Source organism: Manis pentadactyla, chromosome 1, assembly GCF_030020395.1.
Source record: "Manis pentadactyla isolate mManPen7 chromosome 1, mManPen7.hap1, whole genome shotgun sequence".
Classification (NCBI taxonomy): Eukaryota; Metazoa; Chordata; class Mammalia; order Pholidota; family Manidae; genus Manis; species Manis pentadactyla.
Genome location: NC_080019.1, coordinates 181,203,956 through 181,221,744, shown reverse-complemented (window position 1 = coordinate 181,221,744; position 17,789 = coordinate 181,203,956). Strand labels below are relative to the sequence as shown.

General features: G+C 47.9%; 1 protein-coding gene across 18 annotated transcripts in view; it reads left to right on the top strand.

The window, feature by feature from the left end:
• Positions 1–17,789, top strand: part of TNK2 (tyrosine kinase non receptor 2) — a 39,941-nt gene that overhangs the window by 1,131 nt on the left and 21,021 nt on the right. For 6 of the 18 annotated variants that reach the window (XR_005032831.2, XM_036926263.2, XM_036926266.2 and 3 more), the window contains exon 1: positions 13,362–13,382. The exons of 3 other annotated variants lie outside the window; for them this stretch is intronic. Coding sequence is in view for 5 of the 15 variants with exons in the window: in XM_036926270.2 (XP_036782165.2) it covers positions 16,576–16,653 (78 nt within the window). In the remaining 10 variants the exon portion in view is untranslated. Of the gene's footprint in view, positions 1–8,002; positions 8,174–13,361; positions 13,383–16,537; positions 16,654–17,789 lie in introns of those variants that run through there. 9 more of the 18 variants (XM_036926270.2, XM_057503725.1, XM_057503719.1 and 6 more) reach the window with 3 other exon arrangements.

Below are 17,789 nucleotides of genomic sequence, written 5' to 3'. Positions count from 1 at the left end.
TTCTGTACCAGCCAGGGTCATCTCCTAACCCAGCCCAGAGGTGCAGCTTGCAAGGGGTAGGGGCTAGATTTGACTTCCTGGTGAGTCGCCCCCGACCTGGGTGCCAGGACTCCTTCCTGGACCAGCTGGGGCTTGGTCGGCCAGCTTGTGGGCTGCATCCTCTTCCGGCTGTTCTCTTACCTGGCGCTGTCTGGGTGCCTGCTGCTCTAACCCGCTGGTGGGGGCGGCTGCCGAGTTGATGCCTGCCTCAGGGCCTTAGCTGGGAGGCATCTCTGACCCAGTCCAAGGTGTGGCTCTGAATCAGCTCCAGACCCCTATCCAAATCAGATTGGTTGGAGATAGTTCTCTCCTCTCTTGGTTGGGGTAGTGTTGTGGCACGCTGGGCAGGCAGACGCTGGGACTGTGCTGGTGGAGCCGGTTAGCCTGCTCCTCACGCAAACCCAAACCCGACTGTCAGCTTCGTCCCACGCCTGCCTGTCATACTGCCACCCCAAACACTCATGCACCGGAAGTCCACCTTCTGTGTTGACAGTTCCTGGCTCTTCTGGGGTGGCCAGACTGGTTCTGGCTCTCTGGTTTCAACGGAGAGAATTAATCTGTTCTAAAGACATGCATACGAGCACACATGCCCCCTATTTCAGGTTGACTTTTTTGAATTTGTGGTAGGTAAAGAGAAGAAGGATTCTGAGGAAGCTGTGTAGCCTCCTGAGGCAAGGTGACATCTCTGGCTTCAGTTTCCTGTGTGCTGGGGGCATGGCTTTCCCTACAATGAGAGTCCTGGGTGCAGAGGGTTCAGCCCCTTCTTTGCCAGTCTACCCACCTGACTGGCAGATGGTGGGTAAGAGGGGTCAGTGCTCCCAGACCTTTTCCTCTGGCCCCTAAGCCTGCAAGTATCCCCCTACCCTGTTCTAGTCTGGAAGATGAAGTGCTTTTTTGTTTTTGTTTTCAATACTAGCTTCAATAAAGTATAATGACATACAGTAAACAGAGCATACTTAAAACATACAATTATTAAACTTTAATATATGTGTGTATCCATGAAACCACCAACACAATCAAGATAATGAACTTACCCATTATTCCCAAAGCTCCCCCCAATTTTTCTGCCTCTTTGTCTTTCTTCCATCCCACCCATCCTTTGCTAACCCCCTTCGTCACATAACAGGCTGGTCTGCTTTCTGTCACTATACATGTTTACATTACCTAGAATTTTATGTAGATGGAATCACACAGCACATGTTCTTTTTTTTGGCCTGGCTTTTTTTACCCAGCATCATTATTTAGAGATTCATCCATGTTGCTGAGTGTAGCAATAGCTCATCCTTTTTATTGCTGAGTATTAGTCCATTGTTTATATATACCACAGTCTGTTTATCCATTCACCTATTGATGGGTTATCTTCACTTATTCGTTATTATAAATACAACTGTTATGAACTTTTTATACAAGTCTTTGTGTGGACATGTACTTTTATTTTTCTTGGGTAAAGCTTTAGGACTGGGATAGCTGGATCATATAGTAGGTGTACATTTAACTTTTAAGACACTGCCAAACTGTTTTCCAAAGTGGTTGTACCATTTTACATACCCACCAGTTGTATATGAATGTTCTAGTTCATCTGCTTCTTTGTTAACACTTGGTAAGATCAGTCTCTTTAATTTTAGACATTTTAATAGGTCAGTAGTAGTATCTTGTTGTGGTTTTAATTTGCATTTCCCTAATGACTAATGTTGAGCATCTTTTCATGTGCTTATTTGCCACCTGTATATCTTTGGTGATGTGCCTGTTCAAATTGTTTACCAATTTTTTAAAATTGTGTGGGTTTTTTTATATTGTGTTTTGAGAGCTCTTTATACATTCTGCACACAAACCCTTTATCTGATATGTGATTTGCAAATGTTTTCTTCCAGTCTCTGGCTTGCATTTAAATTCTTTTAAACGTTTCTTTTGAAGAGCAGAAATTTTAAATTTTAAGGAACTCAGATTTACCAACTTGTTCTTTTGTGGATTGTGTTTGATCTGTTTATCTTGTCTTTACCCTTGTACCACACTATCTTGGTCACTATAGATTTTTCTTTTTTAGTTTAGGTCTTGAAACCAGGGTAAGATCTTAAACTTTGTACTTCCTTTTCAAAACTGCTTTAATTATTCTCTGTTCTTTGTACTTCCATATGCAGTTTAGAATCAATTTGTTAATTTCTACAGAAAATGCTGTTGGGATTTTGATTGCATCTACAGATCAATTTGGAAAGAATTGGCATTTTAGCAGTATTAAACCTTCTGACCTATGAATAATGTATGTATTTATTTATATTTTTAAGAATTGCATCAATGTTTCATGTTTTACAGTGTATAGGTTTTTCATATTTTTTGTCAGATATATCCTTAAGTAGTATATAGTTTTTGGATGCTACTGTAGGTGGTACTTTTTATGGCATTCAATTTTTTATAAATGTATTTATCTTAATCACATACACAAAATTTACTATTTTAACCATTTTTAAGTGTACAGTTTAGTAGTGTTAAGTACATTCACATTGTTGGGCAGCCATCACCATGTGTTCATTTCCTGAACATTTTTCATCTTGCCAAAATGAAACTCTGTAACTATTAAACAATATCTCTCCATTCCCTCCTCCCCCGCCACCCCCTGGCAATGACGTTCTACTTTCTGTCTCTATGAATGTAACCACTCTAAATAGCACATAGAGTAGAATCATACAGTATTTGTCCTTTTGTGATTGTTGTTTTTCACTTACCATAATGTATTTAAGGTTCATCCATCTCGTAGTACATGTCAGAATTTCCTTCTTTTTTAAAGCTGAATAATAACCACTGTATAAATACATCACATTTTATTTGATCTATTCATTGTTAATGGTTTCTTCTATCTTTTGGCTGTTTTCAATAATGCTGCTATACAATGGTATTGTTTTTTTAAATTTCAGTTTCCAAATATTTGCTGTTAATATACACAAATACAATTGATTTTTGTATATTGACCTTGAATCCTCCCACCTTGCTAAGCTGAATTATTGTAGTAGCTTTTTTTTAGCTTCGATCGAATTTTATACTTAGGTTGTCATGTCATCTGCTAATACAGTTTTATGTCCTACTTTCTGATCTTTATGCCTGTTGTTTCTTTTGCTTGCCTGATTGCACTGGCTATATCCTCTGATGTAATGTTGAATACATTAGATACCTTGTTCCTAATCTTCAGCGGAGAGCTTTCTTTCACCATTAACTATTGTATTAGCTATGGAATTTTCATTGATGATTTTTACTGGTTGTAAAAGCTCCCTTCTGTTTTTACTTTGCTGAGATTTTTAATAGAAATGGCTATAGGATTTTGTCAAATGCTTTTCTGTGTTTATCAAAATGATCATAGGATTTTCTTTTTTAGTTTGTTAACATGTTGAATTACATCGATTTTCAAATGTTAAACAAACGTAGCATTCCTGGGACAAACTCCATTCAGTCGTGATGTGTTATTCTTTATATATATTGATGAATTCTATTTGCTAAAGAATTTGTTAAAATTTTTTCATTTAGGAGGATAGTTTTCTTTTCTTGTAATGTCTACAGGATTCATAGTGTATACCTTTAACTTGTCATTGTCTGCCTTCAACCTTAAAATACTATATTTTCATTTCTCTCCCCTCTTTATGCTATTGTTCTAAAAAAAATTATACATGTTATAAACCCCACACTATATTGGTGTTATTGTTTAAACCGTCAACTATTTTTTTTTCTTTTTTTCTGAAGTTTAATTTTAACTAATAAATTTTAAAGGATGACTGTAATGTCAATCCAAATCTCTTATTTCCAATGCACAAACTATGTTTTGTAACCTGTAGGTGACACAGATTCTTTTCACCATGGCCACCCTTGTTTATGCTTTTTCTTTTTCCTCTTTTTTTCTTAAGCCCTTTTTCTTCAACAGTTGAACAATAATAAACCGTCAACTATCTGTTAAAGTAATTTAAATGATAAAAATAACTATTTACACATATAGTTGCCATTTCCAGTGCTGTTTCTTTGCATAGATCCATATTTTTATGTGGTATTATTTCCCTACTTTAACATTTATTGTAGGGCAAAGCTGCTGGTGATGAGATCGTTCATCTTTTGTATTTTTAAAAAGTTTGTTTAGCTTTATTTGTAAAAGTTATTTCCATTTAAATACAAGTCTAGGTTGTTAGTGTTTTTCTTTTCAGTACTTTAAGGATGTTGTGCCACTGTCTTCTCATTCTATTGCTACAAAAAATCTGCCCTCATTTTTATCTTTGTTCCTTGTATGTAACACATCTCCCTTGTCCTCCCCAGCAACTTTTTAAGATTTTCTCTTTATCACTGATTTTGAGCAATGTGATTATGACGTGTGTTAGTGTAGTTTCTTCATGTGTCTTGTACTTGAAGTTCACTGAACTTCTACAGTTCTCATCAAATTTGGAGAAATTTCAGCTATCATTTCTTCAGATGTTTTTCTGTTCCCAACTCCCCTTTCCTCAGGGACTCCAGTTATACATACATTAGGCCACTTGAAAATGTCCCTCTGCTCACTGATGCTCTGTTCATTTAAAAAAAGAATCTCTCTTCTGTGTTTAATTTTGGATAGTTTCTAGTACTGTATCTTCAAGTTCACAAGTTTTTCTCCTGCAGTGTCTTAATTTACCTTTAATTCCATTCAATTAAATTTTTTCTTTCCTCATACAGTGTAGTTTTTATTCTAGAAGGTCAATTATAGTCTTTAAAAAATATAGCTATAATAATTGTTCTCATGTCTTTGTCTACTAATTCTAACATACAATATCAGTTCTGGGTTGGTTTTGATTGATTGCTTTATCTCCTTGTTATGGGTCATAGTTTCTTGCATTTTTGCATAGCTAGTAATTTTTTATTGGATGCTGGACAATGTGAATTTTACCTTGTTGGTTGCTGGGTATTTTTGTACTCCTATAATTATTTTTGAGCTTTGTTCTGGGATATAGTTAAATCACTTGGCAACAGTTTCTTTCTCTTGGGTATTGTTTTTAAGATTTGTGAGGTGGGACTAGAGCCATGCTAAACCTAGGGATAATGATTCCCTATTTGTTGACCTCTCTGTGTATTCTACCCAATGCCTAGCTTTTCCAGTCTGGCTTGTAGGAACAGTACTTTTCCCAGCCTTGTGAGTACCAGGCATAGCTACTTCTGGTCCTTTTGGGTGGTTCTTTTTCCCAGCCTTGGGCAGTTTCCACACATTCATGTGAGGGTCACTACTCAGATGAATACTTGAGGGGGACCTTTCTAGATGGTATGGTGCTCTGTCTTCTCTAATGCTCTGTCCTGTGAGCTCTTGCCACCCTAGTCTCTCCAGACTCTCAGCTCCATCTGGTTCCTCTCTTTGTGCTGTAGTCTAGAAGCTCAGTCATAGGGCTGACTTTCTTTGTTCTCTGTCGTATAGGCATCACTGTCCTTTGTTCTTGATGTCTGGTGTCTTCAAAGCCATTTTCTATATTTTGTCCATTTTTTTGTGGTTTCAGTCAGGAAGGTAAATCTGATCCCTGTTATTTCATCTTGGCCAGAGGGGAGGATCTGACTTTTAATTTCCTCATTGCCACCCCACCACCTTTCCCATCTTTCAGTCCATCTACTGTAGCTGTATCTCATTTTTTCTTCAATCTATTATCTGTATTTACATTGTTATGGCATAGTAACCTGTAGTGATTTTTCCTTTCCTGCACAACTTTTTGTTCTCCCTGGAGTTGCTTTTTTTGTTTCTTTAGATTTCTGTGTACCTTTCAACTAGTCAGGCTCTCCAGTAACTGTCTGAATTTCTCAAGATGTCAATTCCATTAGGTATTCTATCAGATTTATCTTTTTTGAAGACATCTTTTCCAGAGCCTTGTGCCCTGAAGCATCATGGACCGGTTGCTCTCTCTAACTGTTGCTTCGCTGTCCTCCTGGGGTCTCCCTTCAGCATACTGGGCATTTCCTTCACTGCCCTTCTGTGTTAGAACTGTTGTTTCCTGTATCCCATGTCTTCACCTTCGTTGGTTTACTCTGTAGCAGAGCACATCCTTTAGTAGCTTCCTGAGAGAGGAGAGTGTATGAATGGTGGACTGTTTGGAGACCTTGCCATCCTGATCCTTGACCACTCAATTAGCTGAATATTGAGAGCCTGATTGGAAATTGCTTTCCTTCAGAATCTTGAGGATATTGCCTTTTAGGTTCCAGAGTTAACACTGAAATCTAAAGTCACTCTGAATCTTGTGTGTGGAACTTATGTTTTGTTCTCCCCCTTGCTTAGGAGTTTGGAGAATCTTTTATCTCTAATATTCTGTTTCCTAATGATTTCATAATTATGTGGCTTAGTGTGGGTCTGTTTTCACTTCTTGCTGTACACTTCAGTTTGGAAACATGTACTTCAGGCCAAGGAAGTTTTCTTGTATTATTTTGATCATTTTATCTCCTTTTTTTTCCCCTTTCAGAGCTGCTTTTATTTGTATTGGTATTTTCTGGTAAAAATCTCTGATTTTTTGGTAAAAAATTGTTTTTTTGGTAAAAGATTGGTAAAAAATCTCTGATTTTTAAATTTTTTTCTCTCCAAGTTTCAGTCTTTTTGTCTTTTGCTCTTCATTGCAGCAGATTCCCTGAACTTTATCCTCTATCCTTTTTATTCTAATTTTAGCAATTTTTGTAGCAATAAATGTTTGTTGATATTATTTTATTCTGTGTATGCCATGGATGAGACAGACACAGAACTCCTAAATTTGACATAAGCAACAGAAACATTGGGAGAATGGATTAGGATTTTTTAGCTAGGGAAATATCCACATTTCACTAAAAAAAACAACCCACAACTCCTTCCAAAAAAGGTCTTAAGCTGTCAGCATTTTGAGGTCCAGAGTTAAAAAAAAAAAAAAAATCAAGTAAGAGAATCTAATAAGGAAAAATTCCCAGAATGAATTTCTTGGGAACTTAGTGAAGTGATTTCTCCATCCACTGGCATGAATGGGATATAACATTGAGAAGAATCATCTGTATAAGTAGTCCCATAAACTGATGCTCATGGCTTGTAATGAGAAGGATCTTCTGGAAGAGTGGTCAGTGTCAACAATGAGAGAGGCTGTCTGAGAACAGGAACTATTCTGGGCAGGACAAAAGACTGTCACAATCACAGACTTTCTCCAGAGCAGTGGTTCTCTCTCTGGATTCACCTGAAGGACTTCGATGTGGTGCCTAAGTGTCACTTACACTGACTTGATTAGAATTTCAGTGGGTGGGGCCCACACATTGCTACCTTTCTAGCTCCCAGGTGATTTTAATGTGCAGCCAGGGCAAGGAACCACCGCTCCAGAGTTGAGCAAAGACTCTTGCTTCTCAGAGTGTGGTCTGCTGGACCCGTACATCATCACTTAATAGAAATGCAGAATCTTAGGCCCTACCCCATATCTGGGGAGTCTGAATCTGCAGTTGAACAGGATCCCCAGGTGATCTGTATGTGCATTCAAGTTTGAGAAGTACTACCTCATTTATCCATTCAACAAATATTTATGAGCACCTGCTGTGGCCAGACTTTGCTGATTGGGGTGGGCATGGGTCTGTTGAATTTTTCGTCTCCTATTGTGTTTGTAATTTTCTGTTACCCCAAATATGAAAATAATACTACTATAATTCTGTGGATACAGCTTGTCTCCCTATGGATATTAGTGAGCTCTTTCTGTCTGCTTTTTTCTTCTCCTGCATAGCCTGTTTCCTGTTGGTTGCTTGTGTGTGTGTGTGTTTTGCTCACTTTCTTCCCACGGTGGAGGCTTGCCCTGGGTGGCTGGTATCTTTTTGTTGATTGCTCTTGACTACGGCTGGGGGGCTGCAGCTCTGAATTGCCTTGTTGACAGAACTTCTTTGTATGGTGACCCTGGTGGGTCATTTTTTGGGAACTCCCAAAGTTGGTATCTTGATATATTTTTTTGGCCTGGCCATGATCCCCAGCAAAGACACTCTTGTCTCCTGCCAAGAGGTGGAGGCCTGGTTCCCTGTCCCAGGAGCAAGTAGAGAAGAGGACTGGGATCTCAACATCTATGCTTCCTGTGTTTGGACTGTTGTGGCACCCTCGTTCTCAGCCCAGGCTGGTGTGCCGGTCCAAAGACCTTCAGTTTATCCCCGCTTGGGAAATCCCTGGCTTTTGCAGGTAGGCAGAGGGTCAGTCACCTAGTGGCTTTGTACTGGGGGTGAGGGGGTGGGTGGGGAGGAAGTGTAGGGGCTCTGACTGCTTCTTAAACAGCCCTTAACTAATCCTCTGTATTTTCAGCACTTGCCTCTGACACCTCTTCTAGAGGTTTCTGGGGCTGCCCATTCCTAAGCCTTTAGAAGACTGTGTGGGTCCTTTAGGGGTCTGTCAGGCACTTCTCAGTTGGGGTCTGTGAGTCTCTTAGGTCTGCTCTTGGCTGTCACTGGCCCTCTGCTTTCCAGCTTCCAAATTGTTGTGGTGGTTGTCTTCTCTGCTGTTCTTCCCCTTCTTAGGGACTTCTGCCACTCAACAAATTGCTCTTTTCAGTTGTAGTTTTGGGAAGGAGTGAGATTATGTGCACATGTGCAATCTGCTGTCTTTTCCTATAGCCTCTATCCCCTCTTTAAACTTCCTCACAGAATCCATGAATTCACTGTGTCCCAACTGAGACTCCAGTTCTGCTCTCCATGGCCCTCCTCCTTGAGCCAGGCAGTTTAGTGTCTGGTTACATATGGACCGAATCCTGGCTTCATCATTTACCCTTTGGGTAACCCTGGTCACCTCAGCAGAGCCTCAGTTTCCTCACCTATAAAACAGGGATAAAGTAAGGTAATAAGGGGGCTTTTAATCAGGCAATGAAGATACAGTTTTTGGTAAAGAACCTGTACATAGTGTCTGCTGGAGGACTCAGACTGGGATTTCTCCTCCTCCATATTTCCCCACAACCCTAGCATGGGGTGAGCACATAGTAGATACATGGTGAGTGACTGAAGTCGAGGGTTTGGTGAGAGGTTTGGCCTGGTCCCTCCCTTCAGCAGCTGCATCTCCTGGGAACCCTGCAGCCAGGGCTCAGATGGGGGTGAGGACACTGGGCTCTTCCTGTCTCTCCCTGTCCCAGGCTTTCTGTGTTTCCTGATGAGGCCAGGTGTCATCTCCAGAGACCAATGCTCACCCCTGACCTTGGCAGAGCTGCCCCTCCCTTGCCAGAAGAGAATCACCATCACTCTGACCTGTTGATCTCCCCTAGCTCCTGGGGATCCATTCCCTATGATAACTTGTTAAGTGCCTTGGACTAGACAACTCCCTTCCCCTTTATTGCTAAAGTGAGTGGGCAGGATATAGTGGGATTTAAGGTATCTAAATATCTTGAAGTCCCTCGCGTTTCTCTCACTCCCAGGTTCAGTCCCTTCCCGTTCTGGGCCCTGCAGCCTGCCCTGCGCAGGCTGGTCCTGGCTCCTGGGAGTTCTGGTGTGGACATGGTCCCAAGGGGACGAGCAGGCCCTCTTGCAGAGTAAATGTTCTACAGCTCACAGCTCTGGCTTCTTTTCCCACCCCACCTCCAGGGCCCAACAATAGGCCCCTTCAGCTCTGTGCTCCCGCCGAGGGGGTGGGGATGGGGTGAGGCCTGAGCAGCGAGGCAGGATGACCAGCTGGGCAGCCCCTCCCAGCCCTGGAATAGCTCCTTGAGTGACTGGCAGCTGGGAGCCAGAATGCATCCTTCCCGGAAGTCACTGCTGGGCCTTGGTGCCGTGATGATGCCTGGGCCAGAGGATTGGCGAGAGGCATCTCTCTGCAGTACCCTGCATCCCAGGCCTGGTAGCTGGGCATGCGTGGTGTGCATGTGCATGAGGCCCAGACGGCTGCAGGAGTTGAGCCTCTATCACACATGAGTGGATGGTGTGCAGGGGGGTTGCTCCAGGAATGTGTTAGAGCTTTCTAGGTCTTGTCCTGGATGTCAGGGTTGGCACACATGAAAGCTACAAAATATTTTCAAGGCCAAGTTGGTACATTCGGGGAGGTGTTGAATTCAGCATGGGTCTGTGTCATGGTGTTTAGTCAGATTCCTTCCTTTCTTCTCTGAATGTTGCACCTCCTTCCCCATCTGCGTCGAGGAAGATGAGGCATAGGCCAGATGTATACAGTGTATCTTGGTGTGTCTGCCCTGCTCCTGCACCCTGTCTTCCTATCCTGTCCCTCCCCTGTTGTCCTTCTCTCTCTCTAGGTGACCTCCTTCCCACCAACCCTGTGGTGTCCTGTACCCCAGCTCTCCCTCCAGAACCCCATGAAAAGGCAGCCTTCATGGAGAGGTCCGACTCAAGGTTTCTCACTGCTTTAAGGACCAGCTCTGTTGCCCTGGGGTTGAAATGGCTTTGTGGGAGCAAAGTAGCTTAGTGGGTCTGGGACAGGAATGGCTGTAATAGGATTGGCAGCCCCTTTTCCCATGAAGGAGCTTGCTTTTCTGGATTAGAAAGAAGAGGGAGGGAGCAAAGCCAGAGCTGGGGGGGCAACCAGGCTTCTTTCTGGTACTCCCTGGAAGTAAGGTGGCACCAGCTCACTGGAGAAGAGGCAGGCCTCCTTTTCCCAGAGTGCCCATCACAAAGGCTTGAAGTTCATTTCTTCAGAATCTCTTGACAGGGTGCCAGATATAAACAGGTGGTTACTTTACAATGTACAAACCACAGTAGAGGTGTGTGTGTATAGGGTCCCTCAACAGAATTATGTATTAATACAGTGTTACAGAAGTAGTGACCCTTTAAGGATCAGAACATGATGGAATTTGAAATTTTTTAATTGTTTTGGCTATTTCCCACATGTACTGTTAAATGTTTATATCATCCTGTTTTCAAAACTGTTTGAACAAAATAACATGGGAAACATGGCAAAAATAACCATTTGGAAGTAGGAAATGGAAAGAGGAGATGGTACTTGATTTGGGTCTTGAGGGATGTAAATGAAGAGGACTATCACAATAGCTCAAAGACATTAAATTAAAGAAGAGAATGTGTCTAGGGAAATATTTCACTTGTTTGAAACATGGAGACATTTGAAGGACATGATAAGAGATGGAAGTAGGCAAATAGGCGAGGAGCAGATCCTGAAAGTCAGCCTGGTATTTGGTTCAGTGAGGAGTTGCAGAAGGTTGTGAGTAGCGGAGAGACTTTAGATGACAATAATAACAATAGTTGCGATTCATTATCTCATTGAATCTGCACTCTGTGGAAGAGGTACTTTTTACCCTATTTTAAAAATGAGGACCCTGAGGCTTAGAAGTTAAGTCATTTGCCCAGAAGCTGCCCAAGTAGAAAGTGACAGAGCTAACATTTCAGCCCAGGTCTGCCTGACTCTTGATCCCAGTGGTGTATTAATGGGAGGAAGAACAAGGAGGCAGAGACGACAAGATTTTATAGCCTGCCCCAGGGGGAAGGTAGGAAATTACAGTTGGGGACCAGGAGTGAGGTTTCTGGCTGGAGTGGCTGGTATTGGCTGGTGATGTTTTCAGGCAGGATGCAGGAGTACGCGTTGACTGGGTGGAAGGGGTGGTGATGAGTTCAGCTTGGATGTGCAGAATTCTTGGTACCTGTGCATCCCCCTGGTGGAGTTGTTCTGTACATGGGAAACGTGGGCTCGAGCTTCAGGAGCTCAGGAATGGAGACAGACAGCACGTAGTGATAAGCGGAGCCCTGGGAGGAGGGGAAGTGACTCCCACGGAGTGGACCTTTCACTGAGAAGAGAAAGAAGGGTGAGTTCAAAAGTCTTAGGAAATACCAGCAGTTAAGTAGGGTGAAGAGGCCTCCAGGCTGGCATTGGGGCCTGTGCGCCTGGTATCACTGACAGACTGGCCTCGGCCTTGCCTGTCCTCAGGACCTCAGCTGCCCAGCTTCCTGGGGAGGGAGTCTGTGTCCTGGAGATGGAGAGGGTGTGCACAGCCACGGTATGTGTCTGAATCACCCGCTTCTCTCCCTTGGCCCCTGGCCAGGCTTCTCCCCAGACCTGAAGGTGTGGGTTGCCTGGTACAGTTCCCTCTGGGATGAGGTCCCAAGGGGAACCAGCCTGGCCTCCGTCCAGAAGCTTGGCCCCTGCATACAGAGGGTAAGTTGAGGCTGGGTAGGCTTGGTGGGGCTGGTGAGTAGAGGCAAGATAATCCTCTGGTTGGGAGACGAGCTGTAAGCCCCCTTCCTGCCCCACACTATGTTGTTTTCCCTTCAGGGCTTGGAGAGGACGGAGGGCAGTGGTGGGAGAGGGCTGGCTTGGAGGTGGGGTTGGCATCTATTCCTGAGAATACGGTAGATTGTTTTGGAAAAATCTTTTTGGCCGGAAATTACATGTCATGTCTGCTGCTCAGTGTGGATTTGTCACTTCACTGGTGGCATTGGAGAGGCTGGGGGAGGGGAGTGGACAGCAGAGGCAGGCTGGTTCTTGGCTGCTGCCAGCTCCCTTTAGAGATCTGGGGGCAAATTATAGACCAGAGGGTTGTACATGTCAGGTGGGTTTCGCAAATCCTAGAAGCAGTTCGGATCCTGTGGACATTTTATAGTCGGGCGGCATTAGGAGTCAGGGGCGTATGGGAGGAGGAGGTAGGGAGAAAGCAAGGAGGAATGGTTTGGATCAGACCCTTCATGCAACTAGGGGAAGATGTGGGCCTGGAATTTTCAGCCTCTCCTTCTGCAGAGCCTCCTGACTTGGGGTTCTTGCAGCTGCTCCCCTAACTAGTTTCTGACATAGCAGCAGTAGGATGTAGAGATGCTTCTGCTGGGAATAAGACCCCCTGCCTGGCAGGGTCATTCCTCACCCCGCATGCTTCAAGGTGGAGAAGGATTTGCAGAGAATGAGCCTCTTGGGACCCCACCTAGGGCCCTCCTGGAGGTCTCTTTCCTCAGCCTTGAGGTTTTGTGTGTGTGTGTGTGTGTGCGCGCGCACGCATTTTGGGGGTGTCACAGCATCTCCCTCTTCCTCTGTCCCAGCCCCGGAAGGGGTGAGGGTGCCCTAAGCTCAGCCCTTAATACCTGTGGATGCTTCAGATGCCATCAGAATGAGAGGGTGTGCGTGGGGCGCCCTGGGCCCTTGGGGCTGGAGGGAGAGGAGGAGCTTCTGCAGAGAGACTTCCTCCGTGACAGGTGGCAGAGCCCCGTGTGGGCACGTGTTGGAGCGGCTCCTCGAGGCACTTTTCTAAGGCCAGAGAGTTAGCCGCATGCTCTGCCCTGCCCTTAGCGCCCCCCTGAGCCCAGCCGGGTGCAGTGTAGGGGGCCTGCAGGCAGGTGTCAAGGCCGGGCTGAGAGGGGGCGGAGCTGGCGCCGGGGCGGGGCCTTCAGGCTGGGCCGGGAGCGGGTGGGCAGGTTCGGGCGCCGAGCCGAGCGCGGAGTGCGGAGTGGAGCTGCAGGGAGCCCGGCAGGTGGGCGCCTTCTTGGGGCCAAGTGGAAGCTGGGCTGGTAGAGGGGTAGTCTGCAGGCCCAATGTCTAGAGGAGAGATCTCAAGTCGGGGCAGGATGGGGGCTTCTCTTCTGTGGGCTTCTCGATGCACCCCTTTGCCCTTGAATCCCCAGGACCTGATTGGTGGCTGTGGAGCCCTGGGGTCCTGGAGGCAGCTGACGGGAGCTGTGGCTCCGTGGTCAGAGACGGTGGGCCCGAGCACCTGGCCCTCTCTCTGGGGGTCAGCCGGTAGCGCTGCAGAGAGGCTGCGGCTCCTTGGAATGGAGGAGGGGGACAGGATCGGGGGAGGGGCGGGCCGCAGCCCCAGCAGGAGAGACGCGGCCGGCCCTGGCGGGATAGGAGGCTGTAGGGTGCATGGAGTGGGGTGGGGGGGTGGCGCTCGGATCGACCTTCCGGGCAGAGTGCTTTAGCAGCGCACGCCTTCCTGAAGGATGCTTGAGGCCCGGCCCCTCGGGACGCAGGGCAGTGACGCTGCCGGTGCCGCTGGAGGGGGTGGGGGAGGTGGCCGCGGGAGGGCTCTGCGCCCCTCCGTAGACCTAACGCTGGAGTTTGGGTTCTGTGGGGGAGAGATCTGCATATCAGGGCCTGGCTGGGGTGAGGAGGGACAGCAGGTAACGGGGGACGCGGGGTGGGGAGCCAGGTAGCTGGGCCCTAGACCCCATCAACTGCGGGTGAGCTAAGGGCGCAGCCCTGCTCTCTGCAGCGCCTCTCAAGAGTGAGGGGTGCCTGGGCCCCGGGACAAGGGGGCAGAGAGGCTGGGTGAAGAGGAGTGGTGGGTGGGTGTGGGAGGTCACTGTGGGTGGGGCGAGTTAGTGAATTACTGATGCTGACGTCTGTCTCTGAGTCCCCTGGGACCCAATTAGGCTGCCCTTTGGGCTTTCTTTAGTGCCCCATGGGAACCCCGGAAGCACTGCCAGGATTTGGGTTTAGTCTTACGGGCACTGCATCCCTGTGCCCTGGACATTCCTCCTTATTCGCCTTTCAAACGTGCATGTCAAATCAAGTGTCCCTGTTTGCTTTGGAAAATATGATCACCGTATTTATGGGGGCGCTCTCCTTCCTGAGACAGCAAGCACTTTCTCCTGGCCGGCAGAGGGCAGCAGCTGACAGGACAAATCGGGCAGGAAGATGGTGGCTGTATTCCAGGGCTGGTGGGAGAAGGGGGTCCAGGCTGGTCTGAGCTCTGACCCCTGACCATACTTTGCTTTTCCTCACAGCCCCCACAGCTGGATTGCTAAGCAAGCTACAGAGTCTTGTTATTACCCAAAGTCCAAAGGAAGAGCCAGGCAAGGGGTTCTGGTAGATTTGGGAGCATCCTTCAGGGGTGGCTGGAATTTTTAACCTGCCATTCCAATCTAGCAGCCCCCCTCTTGCAGTAGAGGGAATAATCCTGCTTAAATTGTCCCCTGAGGTCAATTCCTGGGTCTCCTTCAGGGTGGTGCCCAGTGGGAGGTGGACAGTAAGCTGCTCTGAGCTGTGGACATTGTTTGCTGGGGTTTGGGAAAAAAGCAGCTCCAGTGTGACCTCAACCCGACCTCATCTTGTCCGTTAGCTCTGACCCAAGCCTCAGACTGATGAACCACTCAGACTCAGGGAGGCTGCACATGGCTCTCTCTGTAAGCTTTGGGATGATGAGGATGGGAAGAGGGACTGTTGTGGGGGTGTCCCCCCAAGTCCCTGCCCCAGGGTCAGACCAGGAAATCGGTATCCCTTCAGGTACTTCCCTGCCAGAGTGGTCAAGGAAAGAGATCCTGGGATGTTGACTCCCCAAAACTCCCTCACTGCAGCTGCTTCCCCACCAGCCAGCTGGGGCTCCCAGAGCTGGTTGGTGGCCAGCTGGATAGGGACAAGAGAGTAGTGTGCATGAAACAGGGGCTCCCTGGGTATTGCTGGAGGGGGTGTTGAGGGATCCTGAGAGGACTTCCTGCAGCTGTCAGGTGTGTCTGGGGGTTGTAGTGAGGGGTGTGTAAGAGCAGCTGGTGCCCTTGAGGAGGAGCAGAGGGATCATTTGTCAGCTCTAGGAACGTGGGGGGCCCACAGGGGCTTGATGGAGTGTCTCTAGTTCCCTTTAGCTGGAGCTGTTGTCTGTGTGGGGAGTGCTATACAAGAGACATACTATAGCCTGGAATCCTGCAGCTTTGGGTGGGGGCATCCCAGCAGCGTCTAGGGGCATATTTGTTTGTTTTGAGGGGGTTTTGGAGCTTGGCCAGCTGGTCTAGGGAGGAGGCACTCTGGCTGTTGTGGGCAGCAGACAAGGCAACCCCAGGGGAGGGGGTGGAGATCCCCCCCCCCTTGGCTAGACTGCCCCACTCTGGCAGGCTGCCGGCCTCCTATTTCCGTCGGGCACCAGGGTAACAGGGCCACATTAGGGCCTGAGCCAGGAGACGCCCAGCCAAGGCTGGGACTGGAAGATGGGGGAGGGTGGTCTCTGAAGGGTCTGCCTGCAGGGTCCAGGAATGACTCTGGGGTCTAAGCCCCCAACTCAGGCTGTGTACTACCCACCACAGCCCCAGAAAAACCCCTGTGGGGGCCGGTATCCCCTTCTTGCACATTGTTGCTTGATACACGTAGCCCCCACTCTAAAATCCCAGGAGTTGTCTGCAACTGTGGGGGCTGGGATGGAAGCCAGAGACAGGGGGCCTTGTGTATGGGGAAGCAGGGGGTCAGTGTGGGTGGCTAGGAGGAAGAGTCCCCCCATTCCCACCACCCTCTTGGCAGGGATTCAGAAAGGTCCCTTTTCAGCCAGTGTCAGAGCTGCTCAGCTGGGTAGGGAGGGAGGAGGGGAGAAGGGAGGGCTGGCGGGCAGTCGGGTGGGGGAGCCAGGGAGCAGGGTTGGAGCTGTGACCACTGCACTGGAGAGAAGACAGAGACACAGGACAGAGGCCCCAGGCTGCAGCCCGCCCAGAGAAGAGAGCTAACCTGCTCCCTGCCTGAGGGGCTGGCTGTGGAAACAGCTGTGCAGCAAAGAAAAGGGCCCACCCTATTCTTCTGCCCCATTTCCCACCCCTGGTGTGGGATTTTGGGGTCTCTTGGGGCAGACCGCTGGCCACCTTCCCTTTTGGGCAGAACCTGAAATTCAGGAGCTGAGGCCCCTGCTCCCCCCACATTTTGGGCCAGAGCCCCAGTGACCCAAGCAGGGGGTCCAGCTCGTGGAGATGCCAGCAGCTCGTCGGTTCCCTGGCCTAGAGCTCTCCTTCCCTCTCCTGGCCAGACTACGGCGACGACTATACACAGTGAGTGGGGGCTGGGGGCAGGGGTCGGACTGGCTGGGGACTGGATCAGCTCCTCGGAGCCAGCACTTTACTGAGGGGCTGAGCACAGGTCTGGGAAGGGTGGTGGGCTGGACACTGGAGCCGGGCCAGGCGGTCTCTCCCCTTCGGCTGCTGCATTCTTGTTGACGAGTGCGCTAGAAAAGTGTGTGCAGGAAGTGTGCATGCCAGCCACGAGAGCTCCACGTGTCAGACACAGGTGTGCAGACTGTGGGCTGTGCTGGGGGCCGGGCACACGGAACTGGAGCCAGGCCAGCTGGGGGAGCTGCGCAGTGCTCTGTGCTTCACAAACAAAGAAGCGAGGGCTGGGGGGTGGGAGCTGGCGAGAGAAGGGGGCTTGACCGGTGTCACCCTGGGCCGAGGGGTAGAGATAGGACTAGAACCCTGGTTGCTTTCTTCTAACTGGGGTCCCAGTGTTCTTCCCAGTCTTCCCACAGCCCCTACGCAGGGCAGCCCTGTTCCTGGGTGAGGGAGCAGGGAGGGGAGTGTCCCGCCGACAGAGAGATTTGTTAGCTGGTGTTTCAGGGAAAAGGAACAGGGTGACTGCTTTCTAGGCAGCCTTCGGGGAGGGGCCTCTGGGTCTCCCCTGCCCTGACCACCAGGGCATGGCTTTGAGCTGTTCTCAGGAGCAGCTGTCTCCAGGGGTGGGTGGGAATGGGGCATCTGGAGCCCTGGGACCTGGGGACTGGAGAAGAAGAGGAGGAGGTCTTCTCATCCTGGGGCTGAGCCATCCGTGTGGTTGGTGGGATCACCTTGCCCCAGGGGTAGGGTACTGATGGGGGAGGCCAGGCCCAGGTCAGTGATTTTCACGGTGCACCTTTGGGGCTTTCTCCTGGAAAGCAGTGGTGCTCTATCTTCTTAAGCCCACAGCCTCTTACTCTTTGTGAAATAGATGGTTTTGCTGAGGATAAGTTGAATTAATACAGCTAAAATCTTAGAACTGTGCCCAACATATAGTAAGTGTTGAAGTGTGAGTCCTTTTTATCATTATTCTTCTTAAATAAAATTAATAGAAATATAACCTGTTTACTGTGTGTATATATAGTCAGTCAACAGAATGCCACCTGTAATGTAAAGGAGAAATAAAAGGAAACATTTCA